This window comes from Martes martes (assembly GCF_963455335.1).
Source record: "Martes martes genome assembly, chromosome: 13".
Lineage (NCBI taxonomy): Eukaryota > Metazoa > Chordata > Mammalia > Carnivora > Mustelidae > Martes > Martes martes.
Window position 1 is genome coordinate 82,818,454 of NC_137901.1, and position 24,587 is coordinate 82,843,040.

The following is a 24,587-nucleotide window of genomic DNA, read 5'->3' on the forward strand; positions in this document are numbered from 1 at the left end:
CTTGAGATGAATGCCATGCAAAGCCTCTCAGACATGAAACCCTCTTCCCAGGAGAGCGCTGCTGACGCCAGCACAGGGAAACAGAGAAGAGGGCCTGCCAGGGGCTCCTCAAGGTCTGGGAACGGGTGCCACCACACCACCCCCAGCAGCACCAGGCAATTCACTGAGTCCCCAAGTTCAGAGTGCAGCTTGAGACCCCCTCCAGTCCCTCAGGACACGATGCAGCTCCACACGGGTCTGCAGAGCCCCTACTCTCCCCGACTACCAGCAGGGACTGGGAGATTCAGGGGAGAGTGTAAAACCCACCCCAAACCCACCCCGGACACAGGCTCATCCACTGACTTCCAGCCAGGAGGGACAGAAACACATTTTATAGGTGATGGGACATCAAGGGCAGGCAGGCAGGGACAGCAAACCATCGGTCCCTTGGCCCCAGATTTCTTCCTGGGGGACAGAGTGGTGCTCAGTTCAAGAAAGCCTGCCCAGAACAGAGTTGCTTCCAGCCTCGACTGTCCCACTTGAGTCAGCACAAAACCCCCCAAAGAGGCAAGGTCTACACCTCTGTCCACTAGAAGAGCTGAGGCGTAGAGGGCTGGGGTCAATCAGCTGGCTAAGATCAGATGGGGAGAGACTCTGTTTCATGTCGGCCTGTATCCCACAGTGGAACTTGGGAAAGTCTTGTTGGTTACCAAGGCCCTGGGATAGTAGCCAGAACAAAGTAGGTGCTCAAGAACATCTGAATGGACGGATGGATGGACGGACGGATGGACGGATGGATGATGGAGGGATGGATGGATGGATGGATGGATAGGTTGATGGACTGATGGAGGAATGGATGATGGAGGGATGGATGGATGGACGGATGGACTGATGGAGGGATGGATGGACGGACAGGTAGGTGAATGGACGGGTGGCTGGGTGGCTGCGTGGATGGATGGACAGATGAGTAGATGGATGAATGAATGGAAGACCGCAGGCAGACAATGGGTAGGCAGGTCAGCAGAGGAATAAACGCACAGATGAATGGACAGAAGAATGGACAGGAAGATGCATGGGTGGATGGTGTAGAACCCAAACCAGGGAGGACACAGGGCACCAGCCCAGCCTCCCCCACTATCTAAAAAAGCACAGCACACGGGCCACGGCCTCTCATTTAATGGCAGCACAGTCTGCAATTTGGTTCCTACAGCAGGGGAGCTGTGGGCACTGCCCTGAGGCCAGGGGCAGGCCCAAGCTGGGGGCAGGGGGCACGAGGCTGCAGGATAGAGGCTGACACTCTTCTCTGCCCCGAAGGCCCCTCCAGCCTCAAGTCACCAGAAACTTTGGTTTTGTTTGTTTTCAAGTTTCTGTCCTCAGGGAAGCTGTCCAGAAGGGGAAACAAAGGGACTGCTTCCCGAGGGAGCAGAGCAGCTGCGGCTGGGAGACGGAAGGACCGATGCCAACTAGAGGCAACGCCCAGGTCTGGGGCCAAAACCCCACAAGTCCCAGAGCCACTGGCAGGAATGACACTGGGAGGCGGGAACTGGAAAGGTCCCCTCCTGCTCCACCAGAGGCCCCAAACCCCATCTGAGGACCCCTCCCAAGCCCTCAAGAGGAGGCAGCATGAGGACAGGGCTCCAGCATAGGAGAAAGACAGAAGGAGACAGAGGAGAGAGAGAGAGATGCAGAGAGGCAGGGGACAGGGGAGGCACTCCCTCACTGAAGGGGAGCGAACGAGTCAGTGCTGGGCCCCATCGGGCCCCGCATCCCAACCAGGAGATGATCCGGAGGCCAGTGAACCTGGCAGACCCAGGCCCCCCAATCTGGGCACAGCAGGGGACGAAGGCCACGGAGGGGGCGGGCAGGAGGTCAGGGTGGTGGCTGGCGGGCGGCCCCAGTGGCTGTTAGCAGGGCAGAGAAGGAGACTCAGTCCCACCAGACCTCGACGGGCGAGAACTTCCAGAGGTCAGGCTGGCCCATGTGCAGCAGGCCGCTGAAGGGCGAGGAGCTCCACTGAAACGGGGGCAGCTGGTCCCACGTAGGCCCACTGACTGCGACGATGTGAAAGGCCCTGGCCAGCGCCATGCTGGTCATCTGGGGACCAGGGCAGAGGTCACTGAGCACCAGCCTGGGCTGGGCTCTGAGCTGCCCCAATCCAGAGGGTGCTGACCCCAGCCCTAACTTGGCCCCCACCCACAGCCCCATGCCAACCCTGCCCCCCAGCCCGCCATCTGCTCTGACCCCCACCACCCCGTGCCCCGCAGCAATGACAGCATCCCAGCCCACCCCCTGCCCCCAGGCCCGGGGTGGGGCAGCACCTTTACGTCTATGCCCCCATGGGAGCGCTGGTGCAGGGCCTGGAAAGGGTAGGAGCCGTTGGCGGGGTTCAGGTCAGATCGGGCCGAGATGGCGTTCTCTGCGTTGGCCTGGGGGTTGCAGGCTTTGCACAGTGACAGGGGGTCGTGCAGGAAGTCATTGTACCTGGATGTGGGAAGGGAGGGGGCATCCGTCAGGTGTACTGGGAAGGGGAGGCCAAGCTCCCACTGGTGGCAGCCCTGGAAACAAGCCACCTGCATTCACGTGCCCAGCTTCCCTCACCCTTCACCTCATCATTCCACGCCTGTCCTCACATCCGCCGAGGCAGCCCTTCCTCCAGAGACCCTCTGGGGCCCCCACCCCTGATCTGGGCTAGATACCCCATCCTGCCTCTCACAGCAGTGCTGGGGGCTCAGTCCATTCTCATTCTGTGCCCACATCCCCACGGGTTCTTGACGGATCTCACATTTCCCACAGCGGGGGCTCCCTGCTTTGAGCCATTCCTCTGGCTCTGAGCACAGTGCCCAGCACCGGGGGCCACTCAGCAGCGGGCCAGCACCCGCACCTGTAACATGTGCTTCCGGCTGGCCGCTGCCCTGGGACCCCTGGGCTCGTAGTGAGGCTTACACACGGGGGCCAGTGAAGCGTGCGTAAAGCTCTATGGGACTCGTGGCGCACGCTCCCCCACGCACCTCATGAGCCGGAGCATGGAGTCCAGGTCGTGCACCAGCGACTGGTTCCGTCGGAAGATCTGGGCCCGGGGGCTCCCATTATAGGAGAACCAGTCGCCATACTGGGCCACCAGGGCCTGCAGCCCGCTGGCGTTGAACACACTCTCAAAATACCTACGGGGGACAAGGACGGTCACTCACTGCCCCTGCCCACGCTGGCTGTGCCCAGGGAGACAGAGGAGTGGTCACACCAGACCAAGATCACTAACAACCATGACAGGACAGTGACAGTCATGTCTTCTGTGTATGCTGGGAGGTGGCTCGCTGGGGTGACCAAGCTCGGGCTCTGTAGTCCAAGAGACAAGATTCGGATGCTGACTTCACCGCTGAACAGCTGGGGAATGCGCCCTGGGAAAGTCAGGCATTTGCTGGAGGCCTCAGTTTCCTCGTCCGTGAAATGGGAACGGGGGCCATGGCGACCGTGCACTGGTTGTAAGGAGCAAATCTCTCATTGGTAGGGCACAGTGAGTGTCCGGAGGTGATGGCCGTGCAGCCTGGTTACAGCAGACCCAATGGGGGAGCCACACTGGGGGTGGCACCTGAGCCTGGCCACCCCCGACCCTCCCCCCATGGGCGCAGACCTAAGTCCCACTACTCTGCCCCCCAAACTGGTTGGGCTTTCCTGGCCAAAGAAAGGCCAAGGTGGTTTCTTTGCTCTGTGGGTTGAAAAGATCATGCAGGAAAGAACCCCTGACCAGCATGGAGAACTGAGTAGGGGTGAGGAAGGTATGGGGCAGGGGTGGGGACATACGGTAGGTTGTAGCTGGCCCAGTAGGTCTTCTGGTAGAGTTCTGAGGTCTTATCGGCCACCACCACCATGCCCCTGGGACCAAGAAGAGAGATGGGGCAAGACTGGTGAGAAAAGGGGCACCTGTGGGCACTGCCCTGCTCAAGAACCCCCAGCAGCTCCCCATTGCCCAGAGGTGGATTAGGTCCCGGATCTTCTACCGCAGTCTGAGGCTGCCTCCTCCTCCCACCTGGCCTTCCTTGGCTGTTCACCTTCCCACACGCATTCCAGCGTGCATCCAGACCTTCGCCTAGGCGGCTCCCGGAACCCCCTGCTTTCCTTCCCAGGCTACTCACGGGATCTGCTCCAGGATGGTGAGCACCCTATTCCCGGGGCTGGGCCCGCCAGGGACAAACGCCTTGTAGTCCACAATCATCCACTGGTTGTTGTACCTGCCACACCGAAGGAAGGAGGAATGAACACACCTTGGGACCACTGCCCCAGCCTCCCTGTAGCCCCAGTGCTCCACAGCACCAGCAATCAAGAGAAAGAAGTGGCACTTGGGGGGGGGGGGTCCTGACATCTGACTGTCACCCTGACACTGCACCTTGACCAGGTGTCCTCGGCTCCCATCAGGCAGTCTGTCTGCTCCACAGAAGGCTACGGCTCCCTAGTGCTTATAGGAATACAGGTCAATGTTTCAGCCGACGTTGTAAGTCCCTGCACTATCCAGCTCCAATGTCTCCGGCTCAGGGGGCCCCCACTGACCATGCCCACTTGCTCAGACGGCCCTCCCACCTCCAGGGCCCTCAAATCCCAAGTTCTCTTCCTGGCCTCCCTCTGAGGGCCTCTCCCTGGATGGAAGAGCCTGCAGGGGAGAGGCAAAGCCCCCGTTTCCCTAAGTATAAAACAAGGGAGAAGACTTTAAGACACCTTCTACCTCCAGCAGGAACCATGAGAGGGCTCTGCAGAGGGTATGGGGGGGGTGTGGCCCCGGTCCCACATCAGGTCCCTCGGGCTCTATCAGTGGGGAAGTTGGTCCATTTCTCAGTGCCAGGAGCCCACTCACGTGCCACTGTTGAACCTTTTGAAGATGTCTGCCCAGGCATCCCCGTCTAAGGCCAAGCGGTTGGCCGCCACATTACGCAACCACTCCAGCACACAGTCCTTGGGCTGCACGTACTTCCAGAGGGCCGGGTTCCTGTTGCCGATGGTGGTCTCCAGAGTCACCTGTGGGAGGGCCGAGGGGGTGCTGCACGGAAGGGCCCCCTCACTTAGGATGAGGGCATGCTGTCACCAAGTGGCAGTGCTGATCAGTCATGGTCCGTACATTGATTACAGTTTTTTGAAACCTCACATGCTGCTTTGGGTGCACAGTCCTCACTGGTTCCCTGGCTGAGCGCCAAGGGAGAGTCACGATCACGCATCCAGCTTTGCCCTGGGAAACAGCCCCTGGGAGAGCCCATGGCGCTGCACCTATGGACCCAGTCCCCCAACCAAGTCAATCAACTCTTTCCCCAGAGAGACAGCGTCCCATTTCTACCCCTTCCTTGCAGTTTTGCGGAGAAAATCAGGGGACTCGAGGCTGTTAGCCTGGCAGACCATCACAGTCTCACTGACCTCTTCCAGCCCTCCTGGGAAAAACACAGCATGGCTACCAACGCTCCTTTTTACTGAAAGGTAAACTGAGGCCTGAAGAAGCTAAGAAATGTGCCAAATGTCATGGCTGGTCAGTGGACGGGCCAAGATTCCATCAGCAAACTTCCAGCTCTTAAATCAATGTCCTCTCCACTACAGCAGGATATTAGCATGCTTCCTTCTCTCTTATGCAAAGCCCCCAAACCAGCTAAAAGATAGCAAGAGCCATAAATGTGATGTTTAAAGGAAGAATCTGGAAAGCAAGCCTCCTGACAGCGATATCCAGCTGAGAACACCTTCTTCCACTCCTTTCAGCCTGTACCTCCCTTGTCCCTCAACCAGCCACTCTCAGTCTCCAGAGCCACTGCCGGGATTCAGATCAGTGTGGCCCAGAAAGCCCTGGGAGGCAGTTTCCCCTCCCAGGATGGGGGAGTTCTGAACCTGGGGCTGTACTCAGGGAGGCTGCAGACTTAAGAGGGGAAAACACAACCTCTTCCTTCCCACCGCCGCCAAACTGCACTCAGCATCTCCTTGCACCGTAAGCACGGGTGACCTGCCACCGTGACGCGAATGGTACCTGAGACCGTCACCAACAGAAATCAGATGTGTTCCCACCATACGACAGGGTTGCACCATCTCAAAATATCACTTATGCTCCCCGTTCCTTCAAAATTAAGGTAGTTAGCACATCTACTCCGAGAGCTTGTGATTTAGTAAGTTCACAAAGCAGCGCGTATATAATGTTAAAAGGTTATTTATGTAATATTTTGCCAAACACCTTTTAATATCACTGGTTTCCTTTATGATCCCATATATTTTGGTTTCTGCATCTGAGAATGTTATTCTGAGAAAGGGTTCTCAGCACCCCAGATTCTGCCAAAGGGGTCTGTGGCTTAGCCACAGTTAAAGACCCCGATGGGAGGTACATTTCCTGCCGGGACCCCTCCCAGGTCACTGGGTGAGACCTTCTCAGCTGCTGTTCCCCAGATGGTCCCCTCCTCGCCCCAGCCAGACCGTAGCGAGGGGGTCCCCTCAGCTACCACCTGGCCCTCTCAAGCCTCCTTCCTCATTTCAGGGGACTAAGCCCCCCACTGCTCTCAGAAGGCAGCAGAGAAGGAAAGAGCCCCTTGTCGCCGAACCGCAGGGAAACTGGCACCTTCTGCTTGGAGGGTGTTTTTAGGGCAATGTTTTCCTCTCCTCCGCATGTTGCAATCTCAGGGCTCAATGCCCCGGCGAGGGGTGCCAGGAACAGATTTCTAAACGAGCCTGGACCCCAGCCAGGAAAACCGATAAAAACAACACATTGTAAACAACATTTATTCAGAAAACCTGGCTGGGTTAGAGGGAGTTTGAGGAAGGCAGGAGGGGAGGCAGGATGAGAACAGGGCATGGTGGAGGGAGGGATGGCTTATGCTAAAGCCCGCCAAGCAAAACAGGGTCACTGAGGTCAAGGTCAAAGATTTTGCAAAAGGGCCCCTCAAGTGCAGCGAAGGCTGAGGAGCTGGCTCAGAACGCAGAGTCCAGGGAGAATGCCGGATCCGGCGGCCCTGACCAACAGGGACTGGGAATCCATGTGTAAGAATCAACCCGCCACTCCCCAGTGGTCCAAGCACCAGAGCAGAAGAGGCCCAGCGCGGGATGGTGGCGGTGGCGGTGGTGGGGGCGGGCGCTGCATCTACCCACCTGCCCAGAGCTGCCCAGTGACCCAAAACCCCTGGGAGAGAAAGGCCACATGGGAGGGACACTCACCAGCCCGCTGCCCATGATGTAGAAGTCGTCACAGGAGAAGAGTGTGCCAGGGTAGGACGAGAAGACCACCTTGTTGCCCGGAGCCAGGGGAGAGTTCTCTGCGGGGGGCGGCGGGGTGGGGGAGGAGAGTGAGCCCAGCAGGGGGTGGGGGTACAGGTCAGACAAACCCATCTGGGGATCCCTGCACCCCAACCCAAGAGCCAGAGGCTCCAGGTAGGAGAGCAGCTGGTCTTGGGGGAGCCTCCGTCCGTTCTGATATTTTAGCAAACCAGGCCATGAGCGGCTGGTGGGAAAGGGGGTCTGGGGTTTCCTTCCAGGGTGATGAAGGTATCCGGGAACAAGATGCGGGTGATGGACACACACACTGCAGATATTCTAAATGCCACTGAATTGTTCGCTTTACGCCATGTGAATTTCACCTCAATTAAATTATTATTTTTTTACTACCAGAAATTTTTTAAAAAAGTAATGCAGGTGTTTTGTTTGTTTGTTTGTTTTTCTCTTCTAGAATAGGCATAACTACCTAATGGGAAGGAAACTAGAAGAGTCGATACCTGAAGAATAACTACAAAGGGGCACAGGGAACTGCCTGGAGGGATGGAAATGCTCTCCGTCTCTACTGAGGGGCGGTCACAGGACTGCATGTGTTTGTCCAGACCCCCCAATATATACGTCCTAAAGGTGTGTTTAAACCAGTCATCAGTAAAGTTAATACGGGGCCGGGGGGTGGAGCTCAGCCCAGGATGTCATGTATCACCTACCAGAATGAAAAAACTGAAATGAACATAACACCCAGTGCTGGCAAAGTTGGGGGAAAGCTGACATGCTCATAGACTCGTGGACAAGTATAAACTGGACTAGCCACTTTTGGGGGCAATTTGGCTGTATGTATCCAGAGACTAAAATGTTTAATTATATCCATCTTTTTTTTTTTTTTTTTTTAAGTAGGCTCCACACCCAGGCAAGTTGCCCAATGCTGGGCTTCAACTCACAACCCCAAGATCAAGACCTGGGCTGAAATCAAGAGTTGGACGCTTAACCAGCTGAGCCACCCAGGCACCACTAATTATGCCCATCTTCTTATTTTTTTCTTTTAAGATTTTATTTGAGAGAGAGAGCAAGTGGGGGAAGGAGCAGAGGGAGAGGGACAAGCAGACGCTGTGCTCAGCGCAGCCTGACATGGGGCTCCGTCTCACAACCCTGAGGTCATAACTTGAGCCGAAATCAAGAATTGGATGCTTAAGCAACTGAGCCCCCCAGGTGCCCCTACTTATGTCCATCTTTTAACCCAGGGTTTCCACTTGGGGGCCCACTTGTCTTGCCGCAGCCCCAACCGAAAACACCAAACACCCGGACATGGCCCAAATCCTCAGTTGAGAACTAGTTAAAAGTTTAGTATCAGCGGTTAGAAGGTGGACTGAACATGGCAATATCCAAAATTCTCCAAGGCCAGCTGTTGAGCAAAGAGAACAAGCTGCAAACCATCCATATGGTACAGTCTTATTTATGTTTAAAAAAAAAAATCCAGAAAGCAAACTGCTTAGGGCAGCAAAACTGCTGTATGGAAGCATAAAAGTAGATACCCATCATTGTGTGTTGACCAAAATCTGTACAACCATACTATTCAGAGTGAACTTGAATGTCAACTGTGATTTCCACTGAGAGTAACGTACTGACATTGACAGATAATTATAACAAGCGTACCACGCCAATGCAACACATTTATAACAGGAGAGAGGAGCAGGGAGGTATACGGGAACTCTGTGTATTATCTACTTGATTTATCTGTAAACCTCTAGCTTTTCTAACAAATAAAGCCTATTAACTAAAAAAAAAAAAAAAATGGTTCATTATACCAATAGAAGTGCATCCTAAAAATCCAAAAAGTCTAGACAGATCCAAACCAAAATGGCAGCAAGTATTCCCTTAGGAAGGGTCTAGAATTTGGAAAAAGGGTATCATAAGAGATATATTTCTTTATCTGCATTGCTGGAACTTGTGTCAGCAAGTATGTATTCACATATTACTAGCAAAATAAAAATCAACGAAAACAAATGGGAAAATAAGGTACATTTCAGTTTAGAGGAAAAAACAGAACCAGATAGTCACAGAAATTATCTCCTGTGAGTTACGGGGTGTTCAAGTGATTTTGATTGTGTATGAACGTTTTAGTGTATTTTCCAATTTCCTATACCCTATGTGTATGACTCCCGTAGGTTTTCGTTTCTTAGTTTAAATAATCTCTACTCCCAACACAGGGCTCAAAACTCACAACCCCGAGATCAAAGAGTTGTGTATGCTGCAGACTGAGCCAGCCAGGAGCCCCCTTACATTGGTTCTCGTCGGAAGAGACTACAATGTTCATGGATCCAGAGCAATGAACCGGACAGATCTGTGGCTACAAACAACAACATGGATAAAGTTCACAGCCAACTGCGCTAGGTGACAGGAGTCAGACCCAAGCGAGCCCGTGCACGTAACACGCAAAGTCAGGCACACCGCATCTACGCTGTAAGAAGGCAGATGGAGATTACACGCTGGGGTGGGGATACATGCCTGGGAAAGGGCCGGGAGAGCAGCTGCAGGGGGGCTGGGAACGTTCTGTATCTCAGTCTGGGTGCACACACAGGCAGCAACACTTGCAGCCGTACTTGTGTGATGTGCACGCTTCTCTGTGTACGTGTCAATGCAGAAATCTACTTAAGTTAATGGACATGAGGTTGTTTCCCAACCATTACTGTAGTTGACATTCTTGTACACCATCGCTGTGCAGAAGGCAAAATGGCTCCCTGGGGACAGATCTGAGCCAAGAACTGCTGGACCACGGGAGTGACAGATTTTGAATTTTATCAGATACCGGCGGGGTTCTTCTCCAAGCCACGGCGCTAACCAGTACTGCCATCATTAGCAGAGGGACTCGCCACCTCCTGGCAACATTGGATTTAATTTTAAGTTTCGCCAAGAAGGAGGTACTGCAAACATCTGGCAGTGGCTACCTCTGGGGTGGACACTGGGGCCCGGGATTGCAGGGGATCGCCACGCTGGGGTACTCGGGCCTTAGCTGCAAAGTTTCCACATTTGACAGGAAGGGTGTATTCATGTCTTCATGCACTGCTTGTGTAGCTGAGTGTTTGCCCTGAGTGTCTGCTGTGAGCCTTCCCAAGCTTGCGTCCCTACCGTCCACCGTGGGACCCTGTGACTCCTCACATCAGATGCTGGGCTCTGTTTTCCCCTCCTCTCAAATCAGAGCTGGCCACTTGCCTTGCTTTGAGCAGCAGAGGGTTGTGCCCATTTCAACCAGCCTTCAAGAGGCCTTCCACACTGCCCCGCCCAGATGTCACCTGACTAAGCCTGAGCTCACCCAGCTGCCGCCGCACCCAGCAGAGAGCCACCCCCAGACACGCGGAGGAGGCCAGCCTCAGTCGCCGACCGCAGAACCATCAGTGACTCAGCCAAGATCAGCCGGCCCTGGCCCAGCATAACAAAACCATCCTGCTGACCCACAGACACGTTGAGCAAAAATTAATGATTGTGTTTTAAGCTTTTGTTGTTTTAAATTTGGGGTGACTTGTTACGCAGCAGCAGGTAACTGATATGCCTTGTGAAAAGGAACTAAAAAGAAACCAAGATGTCAACAATAAGGCGGACGCCTAGAATGGCTCCACGGTGTGCACAGGGCCAAGGCCCACAGCTCCCAGCAACCCCCACCCCCTGCACTGTGTGCCCACACGCACGCTCACACACACGGACACACCCACGTCCACCCACCTAGGGGGTCTTCCCGGAACTGGAACCAGTACTTCTTGATGATGCGCAGCATGTTCTGGTAGGAGCTCCAGGTGTTGTGGGCGATCAGGAGGTCCGTCTGGCCAGGCAGCAGCTTAATGAGGGCAGAGCAAGAGCCAGAGCCCATAATGTGCTTGGTCTTGGTCTTATTCAGGGCGGGCTCCAAGTCTCCCAGGTCCCCTGCGAGCTGCAACAAGCTGAGGAGGGCAGGATGCTAGAAGGTTACCACGCCGGCCTGCTGGCAGCCTGTTTCCAGGCCCCTTTCACAGAGGAGGAAGCTGAGGCTCTGGAAGGCTAGGTGAGCGGTCTGAGGCTGGGCCAGGAGGAGGCAGAACCCATACGGGAACCCAGGTCTGTCTGACAATAAGGTGCATGGCCCTCTCCCCTACCCTGTCCGCTCCGGGAGTGGCACTTACAGGAACCCCAAGGGTTTGATGGTAAACCTCCCAGTTGGAAAGGTCATACTGCCTTCATAGCTGTCCTCGAGGCCTTTCAGCTGCAGGAGGGTCAGCCGCACCTAGGGGGAGGGGCACAGGCGGGGTGAGGCCTCTCCCCCTAGGGCTCACGCCTTCTCTTACAATGTGAGGGGCCCCGGCGCGTCCTCCAGGATCTAGACAGCCCTGATCCCCCCTCACCCAGCCCTCCGTGCCAAGCACTCTCTTGCCATCGCTTAGCTAACTAGATGTTTCTGCCCTCTGCCAACCTAAATTACTCCCACTTAAGAGCCCAGCTGAAAGCCCCCTCCTCCAAAAAGCCTCCCAGCTGACCCTGACCCACTGTCAACTGCTCCTCATTCTGAGCTCAGCTCCTGGCTGCGCTGCCACTCCGGGCATATGTCTCACTAGCTGACTCGTCCCCATTGTCATCGTCACTATTCTCTAGCTAGGGAGATCATCACAGGGTCCCTGAGCGGCCGTGGCCAGCTCTGGGTACACACCAGGCACTTTGTTAGCATCTGTAACAGGGATGGACGGACGGACAAAAGGGTAAGATACATGGACAGACAGCCAGACAGCACTGAGAGATGGATGCGTGGCTGCTAAGCTAGGTAGAAGGGAGGCAAGGACAGAGAAGCAATCGTCCAGGTGGAGGGCAGGGTGGACAGAACGACAGCTGTCTACTCGGGTGCGGAGCTTGGATGGGCGGACGGGACGAGGCAGATCCATTCCTTCATCTATAAATATTCAACCAAGCTTTACATGTAAAGCACCTACTATGTGCTAGGCACCTCGGCCCCTGTGGTGAACAAAGCAGGTGTGATCCCTGCCTTGTCCTCACTGGGCTCGGGTCTCGCTGAAGACAGACTCTGAGTCCCTCACTACAGCGCCGCAGCGAGGTGTGGGGACGGGACAGAGGTGGGTGGGGAGGACGTGCTCTGGGCAGAAGGGGCAGCAGGTCATCAGCCCCAAGGCAAGAGGAAACACAACTTGTTCAAGGAACCAGGAGGTCGGGGAGGCTGGACCACAGAACAGGAGGTCGGCAGGAGATGAGCCTAGGGATGGACAGGGTGCAAAAGGGGCGCGGGCACCATCCCCAAGGAACCAGACGGCCCCAGGTGGGGACAGCAGGCGGCTGTGGTGGAGCTACAGATGGACAGACTGACACCTGGACGTGCTCCGATCGCCAGGAGGTAGGTGGGGAATGAAGGAGACAAGGTGGGTATCAGACAGACAACTGGGCAAGTGAATGGGAAGAAGTGTAGTGGGGGAGTGGACAGACGGGTAGACGGTGGGCAGGAAGCTAGACAGGCAACCAAAGGGGGTATGTCAATGGCTGGGGCGGTGGCTGGTGGGAGAACAGAGCTGGCCTACGATGGGCAGAGGGTGGCAGATGGGTGAGAGGAAGAGAGAGGAAGATGGATAAGCCTGTGGGTTGTGTGTGTGCTGACAGACGAGCCCCGTGGATGGCTGAGTGGGAAGGAAGGGTAGACAGGGAGGGAGGGGGGATGAATGGAAGACTGGCGGTTGGATGGGTGGGTGGGTGGGAGGGCGAGAGGGAAGGACGGAGGGAAAGGGAAGACAGAAGGTAGGGAGGGACGTGTGGCTGAAGGGAAGACTGAACGGACAGACGGATGGATGGATAGTTGGGAGGGAGGGACAGAGGGAGAGAGAAGAAGGAAGGGAGGGAAGACTGGATGGTTGGACAGACAAATGGAGGGAGGACTGATGGATGGATGGCTAGATGGCTGAAGGAGAGGGGAAGGGGGAGGGGGAAGGGCTGGCGAAGAGGGGTGTGAGACAGGCAGCCGGCCAGCCGGGCCAGCAGCAGCCGCAGCCGCGGCAGGTGCCGAGAACAGACCCCCGGCGTGTGGGGGCCGCGCCCACCTGATGCCAGTAAGCGGACCCCTGGTTCAGCTCCATCTCCTCCTGCATCCACTCCAGGTTGGTCTCCAGGAAGCTCTTGAGCCTCTCGCAGTAACCGACTTCGTACTCGAAGGGGCCACAGTAATTCACCACCGTGTTCATCCAGTGCATATAGATGAGCTGTGGGGCAGGCAAGGTGGGCGAGGGCAGGTGCAGGGGGCGCCGGGCTGCCCGCCCTGCCAAGGACCCCCCCCGCTGATTCCCCACTCGGGCTCAGACTCCTCACCCCCAGCCTCTGAGAACCACAGTGCCCTGGTGAGGCCCGAGCCTTTGCTCACGCGGGTTCTCTTCCCCTCGGGGCCCCTCTCACCCATCCCACTCTTGTCCCATCAGCGCCCAAAACTTCTGGATGTCCCCCTCTGTTGAGAGACTTTAGTATTCCAAGTCTGTTCTAGACCAGGCCTCCTCAGCTACCGGAGACCCCCAAGCTACAGATGTATTCGGTCAGCCAACAAAGTACGACTTTCGCACCCCTACCACGTCCTGTCCTAAGCCCTGAGGACGTGGCAGGGAACTCACAACGGACTCACATACAAGTGAATGCCGGACTGGTTCAACCAGCCCTCAAGTGGCTTGATGTCACGTGAACAAGCCTGGGCTGGCCTGCTGGCAGGTTCAAGACCACGTCGGCCCCGTCGGCCCCATCACTCCCGTCACCCCGGCTGATAGAGAGCCAAGCCCCAGACGCATGAAGGAGACCATTCTAAGCCACTCAGCTGCCCCTCCCCCCCAAACAGCTGACCACAGAACTTGGGTGAGCCCGGCTGAGGTCAGCCAGGCCTGGCCCAGAATCCCAAATCCACCCAGATGGCATTCCAGCAGGGGGAGGGAGCATCCGCTATATTATGGCACTACAGGGAAGGGGTCGATGCCCAGAGCTCACACGAATGGCACTCTGTATGAACACACTCGTGCAAACCTCTGGTTCCAGCAACTCTGGAGGGAAAGTGCTATCCCCACCATCCCCACTTTATAGCCGAAGACATCGAGGCACGGGCAGGTGACTAACTTACCCAAGGTCCTCCAGACAATAAATCAGAGTCAAGATCTGAACACTGGAAATGTGCGGATTTGTAATTTCCCAAAGCACAGACCTCACGGGGACAAGGCTGGCGGGTTAACTTCCAGCCACACCCCTCACCACACTGGAAATATTCCCAAGACACACAGGCCAGTGAGGGAATGGTGGCAGCACCCGGTACCCCAAGACTGATCGCTTAGGGGACCCCCTACTCCACTGCCATCTTCCCAAAACACATCCAAATTCTCCTCTGCCCTCAAGGCCTCAAAGAGATGCCACCTCCTCCGTGCAGCTTTCTAGTACTTTCAGGAGCATTTCCCAGATGCCTGTCCTGTATCAGGCTCTGGCCTGAGTGCACGGGTCACAGCTGGGGACAGGACACAATCACTACTCAGGAGAAGATCCCAGGCCAGTGTGGCGGGCGGGGTGGGGGGGGAAGAGGGGGAGGGGGCGGCCAAGGAAAACGCTTAGAAACAGAGACTCTAGTCAGACAGAGCTGGGTTTGAATGCTGGCCCCTCTGCTCACTGGTTGTGTGACCCTGGGTAAGTAATTTCAGCTCTCTGGGCCTCAGTGGGCTCGTCACGCCACTCTTGGTAGGGCGGGGAGGCCAGTGTGAGGGCTGAGGGAGAGAACAGGGGCCAGGCTCCCGGTTCGTATGTCTGGGATTCCTCACAGCAGAGCCCCTGGGGCCTTGCCTCGGTTCCTGGCAGGCTAGGGGCCCCTCGAGAGACGGACTCCTGCCTCATTCACTACACCCCGAGCACACCGGGCCCAGCGCCTGAGCAGCTCCCCAGACATCAAGGTCCCAAGCGGACGTCCAGGTCCCTGCTGGCTGTCAGAATGAGAAGTGTGAGTCTCACCACAGGGTGTCCCCTGTGTGCAGTCATCTGTCACCTGCTCTTTCCCACTCAGCAGCCAGCCTGTGGGAGGTGTCTGCATTGCTGATTCTTTCCCAAAGCTCCATCACGTGGTGCTCTGCGGCCCCAGGGCACGTGCGGGCTCAAGGCCACCACTGCCCAACGACCTTTCCAAGTAGGTGTCACACCTCCACCCACACTGCGGGGGACTGGCTGTCACTGGGACGTCTCACCCACTTCTGATACAGGCCACCTCCTGAAATGGAGGCTCGCACTTTTCTAAAGCCCCAGATCGAGTACAGCAGAATGGTACGTTGCCTGAGGATTCGGCACACGTGGTAAAACCAGTTTAATGAAAGTAAGAGAGTGGAAATAATCCAAGAGTCTGCCCACGGATGTGCGGATAAATGAAATGTGGTCCGTGCATACAAGACAGTATTACTGGGCCCCAAAAAGGAGTGAAGGACTGACATCGTCCAGAACGGGGATGAGGCTGGAAAACACAATGTTGAGGAAAAGAAGCCAGACACACAAGACTACCCACTCACATGGAATGTCAAGAATCAGCAAACCCATGGAGATGGAAGGTAGGTTAATGGTTGCCAGGGGCTGGGGTGAGGGAGAGAGGGGAGGTATGGGTATGGGGTTTCTTTCTAGGGCCGTGAGAATGTTCTGGAATTGGGTATTGGAGATGGTTGCGCAACCCTGTGAATACACTAAAAACCACTGAATTGTGCATTTTCAAATAGTTTTATGGCATGTGAATTATATCTCAATATAAATGAATGAATGAACGAATGAACAGACATTTAGGGGGACAGTGCCTCTGGGGGCAGGGGTCGGGAAGGGGGGCTCAGAGGGATCAGTAACATTGCATGTTTCGGTCCGGATGTTCATTTCATTACTGGGCTTCATGATTTCATATGCATCAAACAGTACCTAGCCTAAGTTTTTAGAGAATGCACGTGAGCTCTTGCTGCCCAACGATATGGAGGGCGGGAGTAGCCCCCCGCCCCCCACCGCAGAGACCTCATCTCAGGACCCTTCCAAGCTTCCGGGGGCGCGCGCCAGGTGGGGTGGGAGGCAGGAGCCCCAGGCTCCCCCATCTGGCCCTTACCTCCTCAGACACGGCGGCCTCCACCACGCCCGCGGCGTAGGCCTGCAGGCTGTCATTGTAGCGGCCGTTCGTGCGCAGCTCCAGAAAGGCCCACCTAGACGGAGAGGGGAGCGGACACTGGTCAGCCCGGGGGGCACGCGCACAGTCAGCCCGAGGCTGGGCACACGGCCATCTCCAGTGTTAAACCATAAAAGACGCAGTAAGGAACGGCCATTCACGTGAATGGCCGTCTGTCTGCCTTTGTGCACATGTCAGGCGAAATCCCTCAAAGGGGAGATGCTGGGTCAAAGGGCACAGGTATTTTTAACTTTATAAGCACTGGCAAACAGCCACCAGCCCAGAGCTGTACTAATCCACGTCCCAGCCCCCCCCATCACACCAGCCAGGGTCATCTGAGGGCTTCCTCTGGGCCAGACGGCATTCTAGTCACTTCTTGTCCAGACTCATTCAATCCTCGCGACAACCTCATGATCCTACCAGGCAGGCACTGCTGTTCCCCGCAGCACAGAAGAGGAAGAGGTGAAGGCACAGGACTTCGCAACCGAGGAAGCCCACGCTGCTGCCCTCCTCCTAGCCGGGCCCTCTGCCGTGTGGCCTTGCGGTCCCTTCTACCCACGGCCAAGTCCTTCCCCGCCCCACTGATCTGGGCTCAGTCATCCGGCTTGCTTTCGCCAATGGAGGGCAATGCCCGTGTGCCAGGTAGAAGACCAGCCTTTGAGAAGCCTCCTTTGTTTCCGCTTGCCCTACTGTGCCTCTGCCACCTCCAGGAGAACAAGCCCCGGCCAGCCCGCTGCTCGCAGAGACATGAGAGAAACACAGAGCAGACCCACGGCATGAAACAGAGCTGCCCTGGTGCCCCCCGGATCCATCAACAACCCTTGGTTATTTGAGAAGCCAGCAGGTTTGGCGGGTGGTTGGTTCCAAGGCACTGGTGCCCTACATGAGCTGATACATTTGCCGAAGCTTAAAGAGCCAGCAAAGGGCAGTGCCGGGGTTCAATTCCAGGCTCCTGCTCCTTCTGGGAAGCGGCATTTTCCACACTCAGACATGCAGCCGTGTCACCTGAAGACCTGGTTCGGAAGCAGACTCGGATCGGAATCTGGGGCAGGGCCCGAGACCCTGGATTTCTAACTAGCAGCCGGGTGAGGCTAACACTACCAGCCTGCTCCCACGCTGGGCTGTGGGCTACCTCGCCATAACGTACCCACTCCTGTCTGCCCACTCCCTTGCTTGAAATGATTCCTACCGATCTTTCTCATCTTTGCCAAGGCAATGGTGGAAAAACGCAATCGTGTTGTTTTACTTATAATCCTTTAATTACTTCAATTATACTTGTTTTAATTTTTAAAATTTAATTAATTAATTTTGAAAGTAGGCTCTACACCCAGCACGGAGCTTGAACTCACAACCCTGAGATTAAGACCTGAGCTGAGATCAAGAGTCGGACACTTACCCGACTGAGCCACCCAGGCGCCCCTACACTTGCTTTTGAATTTTTATTGGTCATTTATAGTTCTTTGGTTCAAGTGCCTGAGTCACTTTTCTCCATTGTGTTTATCTTTTCTTATTGATTTGTGAAGTTCTCTATGTACACATTAGCCCTTTGCTTGTCACTAATATTGAAAATATGTTTGTGTTTTAATTGACTTAATTGATTTTTTGGCTTTCGTTTTTGCCCTATAGAGGTTTTTGGGGTTTTTTGCGTGGCCAAACCTATCTATCCTTTCCTTTATGGTTCTGGATTTCATTCTTGCTCCTAAGACACAAAACTCTTTGCCCAGGTGGCTTCTGTAACTAGGGACAAACATTTGGTAAAGCAATTTCCACGAAGAAAACCAGGGGCACCAAGAAGAGGCTCCAAACCAAAGCAGAGCCACGATCTGCCAGGACAGTCTCGTGGGCAGGCGGCCAACCACCCAAGAGCTCCACGGCGAGAACGGCTGTGGCCTGGGGAGGACTCTGGAGAGGAAAAGACGATCAAAACACGCTCACCTGATACTTTCGTCAAGCAAGCCCTTTTGAGAGCCTACCAGGTACCAGACATGGAGGGCAGGGCACACCAGAGTGAATGACATTCAGGCCTGGCCTTCCCAAGGCTAATGCAGGTGACGGGTGGCTGAGGGGAGGGGGGCTGGCATGTAAGCAGGTAATGACATAGCAGGGCAACTGCTGTGATGAGAAAGGGGTACCATGTGCTGACGAGATGTCAGAGACAACATTAAAAAAAGAAGAAAAAAAGGATCAGAGAAGGATAAATGGTAGACTCAGGACAACACTGTGTATGACAGCATTTTATGCAAGCACACATGCATACCTGTGCTTACACATACATATGCACATTTAGGCCTATTTATGCATAGAAAATTCTGGAAGAAAAGAGCTAACAGTGGTTATATATGGGAGGCCTTACCTCACACATCCTGTCTCACTTTTCTAAACTGCTGGGATTTTTTTTTTTAACCACAAAAGGTTAATTATTTGTCTAACAATCACCACCCACCCCTGTATCTCCTTGTGTGGGGCCTTGTTCCAGAGGGCAACTGGGGGGGATTCCATTTAAATGGGTTTTAATCACTTTGCCTGAGTCCTCAGAAAACCTAGATAGATGGGTTTCCCCCATCTTTCCAGAACACTTTGAGTGGGGGACGTTCCCATTTAAGAGGTTTTGTTCAAGCCACCAGACTTCAGCGCCAGACCCCGAGGCTGATCTTTTAGGATCCCTCTGTTGCCTCCGCCTGAAGCCTAAGCAAATGATTCCTCACCACCTCACCCCCCCCATTCCCACCCCCGCAACTCTGCAGGGTTCTCACCATCCTCACAGAGACGAGGCAGCCAAAGGTATGAGCCTAGATCGCTCTGAGAGTAACTCTAAAACTCTGCTCTATACGATACTTTCCGGCCCTTCCAGCCTTGACCTCCCCATCTGTAAAACAGGGAGGCTCGAACTTGGGCAAACGGCCTCTAGAGTCCCTCACTGCTGTGCCAACTGAAAACTTTGCAAAACTCCCCATCCCCGGTCAAAAGAAAACCACTGATGCGTGTTTCTAAAGTGAATGTACCCATTAGACTGTTCTCTATTAAAGAACATGTCCTTTCTGTGCACTTGATTCTAAAATAGCTGATCTTTTAGGAGAGAAAATTTAACAGAGGTCAATAAATGCAGTTCTGTTTTGTTTTTAATGCACTCACTCAAAAAAAATAAGATGTTGGCAGCACTGATCTCATTCTCCAATCTTTTTTTTTTTTTTTTTCTGGAGAGTCTATAGACCACACTGTGATTTTATGTCACGGGGGCCTAATGCCTGATGACTCCACGGTCTAAAGAGGCCACATTTGAGGAAAACCAGACCACTGCTGTGTGCTGAGCAGGGCGTCACACACCTCCCCCGGTCCCCACACCCTGCTTCGGGGGACAGTGCACCGTGGACACCCTCACCTACCTTAATCTGTGGCTACCATTCCTCCTCACTCTACGGCATATGTTCACCTTTTCTGACTTCCAAGAACAGCTGGATGGTATCTACCAACTTTACTGGGCTGGGCTGCTGCTCGTTAGCCAGTGGATTTGAGCGGGTTCCCTGCTTCTTAATAGGGTAATTCCTTCTTATTGGCACTCACTTCCTTCCCCAACTCCAGGGTGACTCGTGATTTGTGTCAATTAGGGAATCAGGGCTGAAGGGGTCCAGCCTCCCCAGCACCAAGGCAGGAGGCAAAAACACGCAGGCCCTGCCTCCTGGCGCACTTCTGATGGCCAAGCACCAAATCCTCAGTGTTTCAGGCTTCATGGGGAGTGTTGGTCCAAGGTCAGATACAGCACAAATGAAAGAGGACAGACCATGGAGGGAAAGAGGACATGGAATTTATCCTGACAATCCCAGGATCCCCCGTGGCGAATTCTGGGGGACAGGAAGAGGAGAGATCCCAAATCCAGGTAAACAGAAGAGTCAAATCCCTGGCCTTCATCCTTTGAAAAATGAGACAGTCACCCACAGTGCAGAGGTTCTGCTGATCGGGGGCCAGGAACCCTCAGATGTCTTTCTTTCGTCTTATCCCTAAGTTCTAAGAGGTCGATCTTAAGGGTCTCAGTTTCCCTGCTTCCAATATGAGAGCTTCTTTTTTTTTTTTTCTCTAATATTTTATTTATTTGGGAGAGAGTGAGAGAGCGAGCATGAGCAGAGGGGAGGGCCAGAGGGAGACGCAGACTCCCCAATGAGCAGGGAGCCCGATGTGACACTTGATCCCAGGACTCTGGGATCATGACCTGAGCTGAAGGCAGACGCTTAACCCACTGAGCCACCCCAAAATAGGGGTTTCTAATACAGTTCTCTCTACAGCACAGCCCCCAGGGCTAAAGGGGCCAACTAGACAGAAAGGATGCTGGAAACGGGACGTGAGAGCGAGAAGTGTGGAAGAAACCTGGGCTCTCGCCTCAGGCCTCAGTGTCCCTAACTATAAAATGGGGGCAGAGGACACCTTTCTCTTTCACTCATTCCTTCCTTCAGTAAACAAACACAGGTGCTTTCTGTGATCCCACTGAATTTCCCTTCAAGCCTCACTTTTAGGAGAGGAAACAGGTTCAGAGAGGCAAAATGATTTGTCCAAGGTCACACAGCAAGGGAGCTGGGCCACAAAGAGATCTCCATCTAGCACAGTCATCAAGGAAGCCCTATTTCCACTTCTGTTTTCCATAATTCAGAGCAACACAGCCCAGTAGGGGCCTCCAGTAGGACAAGGCCCCCTCCCCAAGCTGGGCCTCACCTCCGTGCCTCCTTCCTAGCTAGCGTGGACGCAGAGATTTGTCATGCCCTCTTGGCTTTGCTAAGCAGGGCCCAAAACACGTGTGAGTCAGCAGAGAATGGGTCACCAGATTTCAGAGCCACAGAGCCACAGAGCTCTAGCTCCCCCCACGGATAGTAACTAGCAGACTCCGTGGCCTCCTCTTCCCAGGAGCCTTCCCAGATTAGCCCCACCCAGCTCCTACATCTGCCGCAAATCCCCTCTTCATAATCTTCCCTCTGTCTATCTGATACCCCCCCCCCAGGGCCACAAAGCATCAAAATAGGGATGTCCTCAGTGTCCTGTATTTCTCCAACACCTGCAGGAATTAATGCATGCCAGCAAAATGGATGGGTGGAAGAGGGGGAACTTAGGGCACACTAAAATCCCCAGCATAGCCTTAATCAGGGCCTGAGCCCTGCTGACAAGGCTTTAAGGCGGATTTTCCCCACTACCACTGACTCAGGTTACCCTTCTGGCACTTTCTGTCTCCCCCTCTGAATGAAGACACATCTTGCTCAGCTCTGTGTCCCCAAGGCCAAGTACATCAGGTGAGTGAATGAATGAATGAATGGGCACAAGCCCTGGTACAGGCCTGAGAAGGGTATCATCCAACCTCCCTGCCAGAGGATATCCTCAAAATGTGAGCCACAGACAAGGAAATGGGAGCCCAGACAGGCACGGAGGGGGTTAGAACAACAGCTAATCATGACTACCAAGGACGGAGCACTTGGCTGGTACTAACTATCTCGGAAAGCAACTTTCCCCTGCACCAGGAGGGCGGAGAGAAAGAAGGCGCAGAGCCCCAGCAAAAATACTATCTGGGTCTACATGAATTTAAGGATCCTGGGTTTTCACACTGGCCTAGAATCCAGGCTCAGTCTTGCTGCCCTCGTTCTGGAACAGAGGCAAGAGGAACGCACCCACGGGGTAAGCCACCGTCAAGGAAGTGAGAGTTTCTCCCTTGAAGAGCTATCGCAAGCCTTCTGGCCCAGAGGCGGGGTGGGGATGGCGGGGAGTGCGGGGGCGGTGCTCCGCGGACCTGATCCAGATGGAGGCACTGGGGCCTGGGTGGCAGGGATCTAGTCTCTAGTGTAACCGAGGTACTGTCACCCTTAGCTGAAGGCGAGGGACTGATCCCCACGAGCTGAGGGATACTGCATTAGCCCCGACCCAACCAGGGACCTAGTCCAGGTGACTGTGCTGCAGCCTAAGAGGCGGGGAAACTGACCCCCAGGGAGCCAGGAGCACTGCCCTAGGGGCAGGCGAGGCCCCGCGCCCGTGCAACCCCCTCCCCCAGCCGGTCCCGCGCGAGGTCAGGCCAACCCTTACCCCGTCTCGCGGATGGCGTTGGTGAGGTTGGCCCAGGCCACGGCATCCGGATGGCGGCCATCCACCAGTCGGAGCTGGCCGGTCTCGGCGTCCAGGAGCACCGAGCGGCTGCGGGAGTCGGGAGGGACCGGCCCCTTGGGCCCCCACTGGCGTCCCGAGATCGGGATCGCGCCCGTCAGGCCGCTCAGGAACAGCCCGACCAGCAGGGCCAGCACCAGGGCCAGCGCCAGGGCCCGCGTCAGCGCCCGGGCCAGCCGGCCGCCGGGGGAGCCGTACATCGGGGCCACCATGACGGCGCGGAGCAGGGCGCCGCAGCCCGGCTCACGTGACTTGACTTCGCTGTGGAGGGCGGGCCCAGACCTGACCGGGAGAGGGCGAGGAGAGGCGGAGGGCGGGGCTTGGACGAGCCCTTCCGGGGTGGGCGGGGCCTATCTTAAAGGGCCCCCCGGCGCCTCCGCAAACGCTGCTTAACAGGCTTTGCCCGGAGCCGTTTATTTTTCAAATTGTCAAACTTTGAGAAAAGTTGCAACCGCGATAAATACCCGTGTGCCTGCCATCAATTGCTAATAATTTGCTACACTTATTTAATTGCTCCAGGATCCACTCTTCACACCATACACAAATAGAAACTCCTGAATGATGGGCATCTAAATGTAAAAAACAGAACTGCGTATATGGGAGAAAATACGGGTGAATTCTCCACAACTTGTATGTGAAAAAGGCCCCAACTATGACTTAAAATTCAGATGTAATAAAAGATTTATACAATTGGCTATATAAAGTCCTCTGTAACTTTTGCATGTGGAAAACACATGTAAGCAAAGTCAAAATATAACTGACAAACCAGGAGAAAATATTAACAACATATATCATAGATAAAAGGCTAATATCATTAATATATGAAGAATTCATTAAATTGGGGGGGAGATTGAAAACCAGATAGAAAAATGGACAAAAAATATGAACAGACAATTCAAGAAAAAAAGATCAAAAAATGATCCTTAAGCTTAGGGAAAATGCTCACTTCGTTGACCATGAGAGAAACGCGAATTATAGTTACATTGAGAATGAAATTTCATAGAAATGCACACCAGAAGTTTTGAGTGTATGTGAAAACTGGTGAGATTGGAATGAGGTCTGTAATTTAGTTAAAAGTGAGGTGTTAATGTCAATGTCCTGATTGTGGTCATTATATTTTGGTTACGTGGGATGTTATCTTTGGGAGAAGCTGGATAGACTGCACAGAAAGTGTACTACTTTTCGAAAAACTTAAAAGAAATGACTTCTCACCCGTCAGATTAGAAAAAATTAAGAAGCTTGACAACATACTCTCTTGATGTCCCGGGGGAAATGGACATAGGTACATGGCTGGTAGGGGTGCTAAATGGAGGGGAAATAGGTAGTGTCTTTTAAAAACTTCACATGCATTTACCTTTTGATCTAGCAATCCCACCTAAATATTTACACATAACGTTGTTCACCACAGCACTGTTTGTAATTTTGAAATATTGGAAACACCGAAATGCCCATATGTAGGAAATTCATTGAGGAAGTGGATCAACCCCACAATGGAGTACTGTACAGCTGTAGAAAGGAAGAAAGAAAGAAAGAAAAAGGAAGTTTTCTATAAACTGGATTGGAGTGATTACTAAGACATAGCGTTCACTGAAAAAAGCAAAGTGCGAAAAAGTATACATAGTACACTTTATTTTGTGTAAAAAAAGAAAGGGAGATACAATGTACTTGAATCTTCTAATTTTTGCAAAGGAAACACAGGTAGGATAAAGCCAAAACCAATGAAATTAGTTCCCCAAGGTGGTGGGTGAGAACGTCCTGGGAGGGTTAGGAGAGAGAGTGACATGTCTATAAGGATATTTTTTTGTAGTTTCCTTTTTTTAAATTCCAGTATCATTAACTACAGTGTTCTCTTTTTGTATAGTTTTGACTTTTGGAAATGTGTTGATATTTTGAATAGTTAAAAAATTTTCAAATCAACCATATGGGTACATCCGTAAAAAGGAATGCAAGCAGAGACAAACAAATTTGACTTATTTCAAATAAATCACAGAACCACACTGAACGAATCTTAAACTCCTTGTCATAAATTTGTTTTTCCAAAGTGGTATTCTGAAGCTATTCTCTGTGTAGTGTGGGATTCAGCAAATTAATAAATGTAATGATGATTTGGGATCCA

General features: G+C 53.8%; 1 protein-coding gene across 1 annotated transcript; it reads right to left on the reverse strand.

Annotated features, from left to right (window-relative positions):
* Positions 1 to 349: 349 nt before the first annotated feature.
* PLBD2 (phospholipase B domain containing 2) lies at positions 350 to 22,727 on the reverse strand. The gene is made up of 12 exons (XM_080821272.1): positions 22,394 to 22,727; positions 16,286 to 16,379; positions 13,251 to 13,409; positions 11,343 to 11,443; positions 10,909 to 11,123; positions 7,141 to 7,238; positions 4,823 to 4,983; positions 4,110 to 4,205; positions 3,778 to 3,849; positions 2,988 to 3,140; positions 2,298 to 2,460; positions 350 to 2,073 (listed from the first exon to the last, which is right to left on the reverse strand). The coding sequence occupies exons 1-12, from the start codon at positions 22,681 to 22,683 to the stop codon at positions 1,906 to 1,908; spliced, it is 1,770 nt and encodes a 589-aa protein (XP_080677398.1). The 5' UTR covers positions 22,684 to 22,727; the 3' UTR covers positions 350 to 1,905.
* Positions 22,728 to 24,587: the final 1,860 nt, after the last annotated feature.

What these genes read in the sequence shown, in the direction of transcription:
- PLBD2 (XM_080821272.1), bottom strand. Translation starts at nt 22,683, where the DNA reads ATGGTGGCCCCGATGTACGGCTCCCCCGGCGGCCGGCTGGCCCGGGCG. An exon ending in AACGCCATCCGCGAGACGGG is followed by an intron (nt 16,380 to 22,393) that starts GTAAGGGTTGGC and finishes CTCTCCGTCTAG; the next exon opens with GTGGGCCTTTCTGGAGCTGC. An exon ending in AGGCCGCCGTGTCTGAGGAG is followed by an intron (nt 13,410 to 16,285) that starts GTAAGGGCCAGA and finishes CCTGCCCCACAG; the next exon opens with CTCATCTATATGCACTGGAT.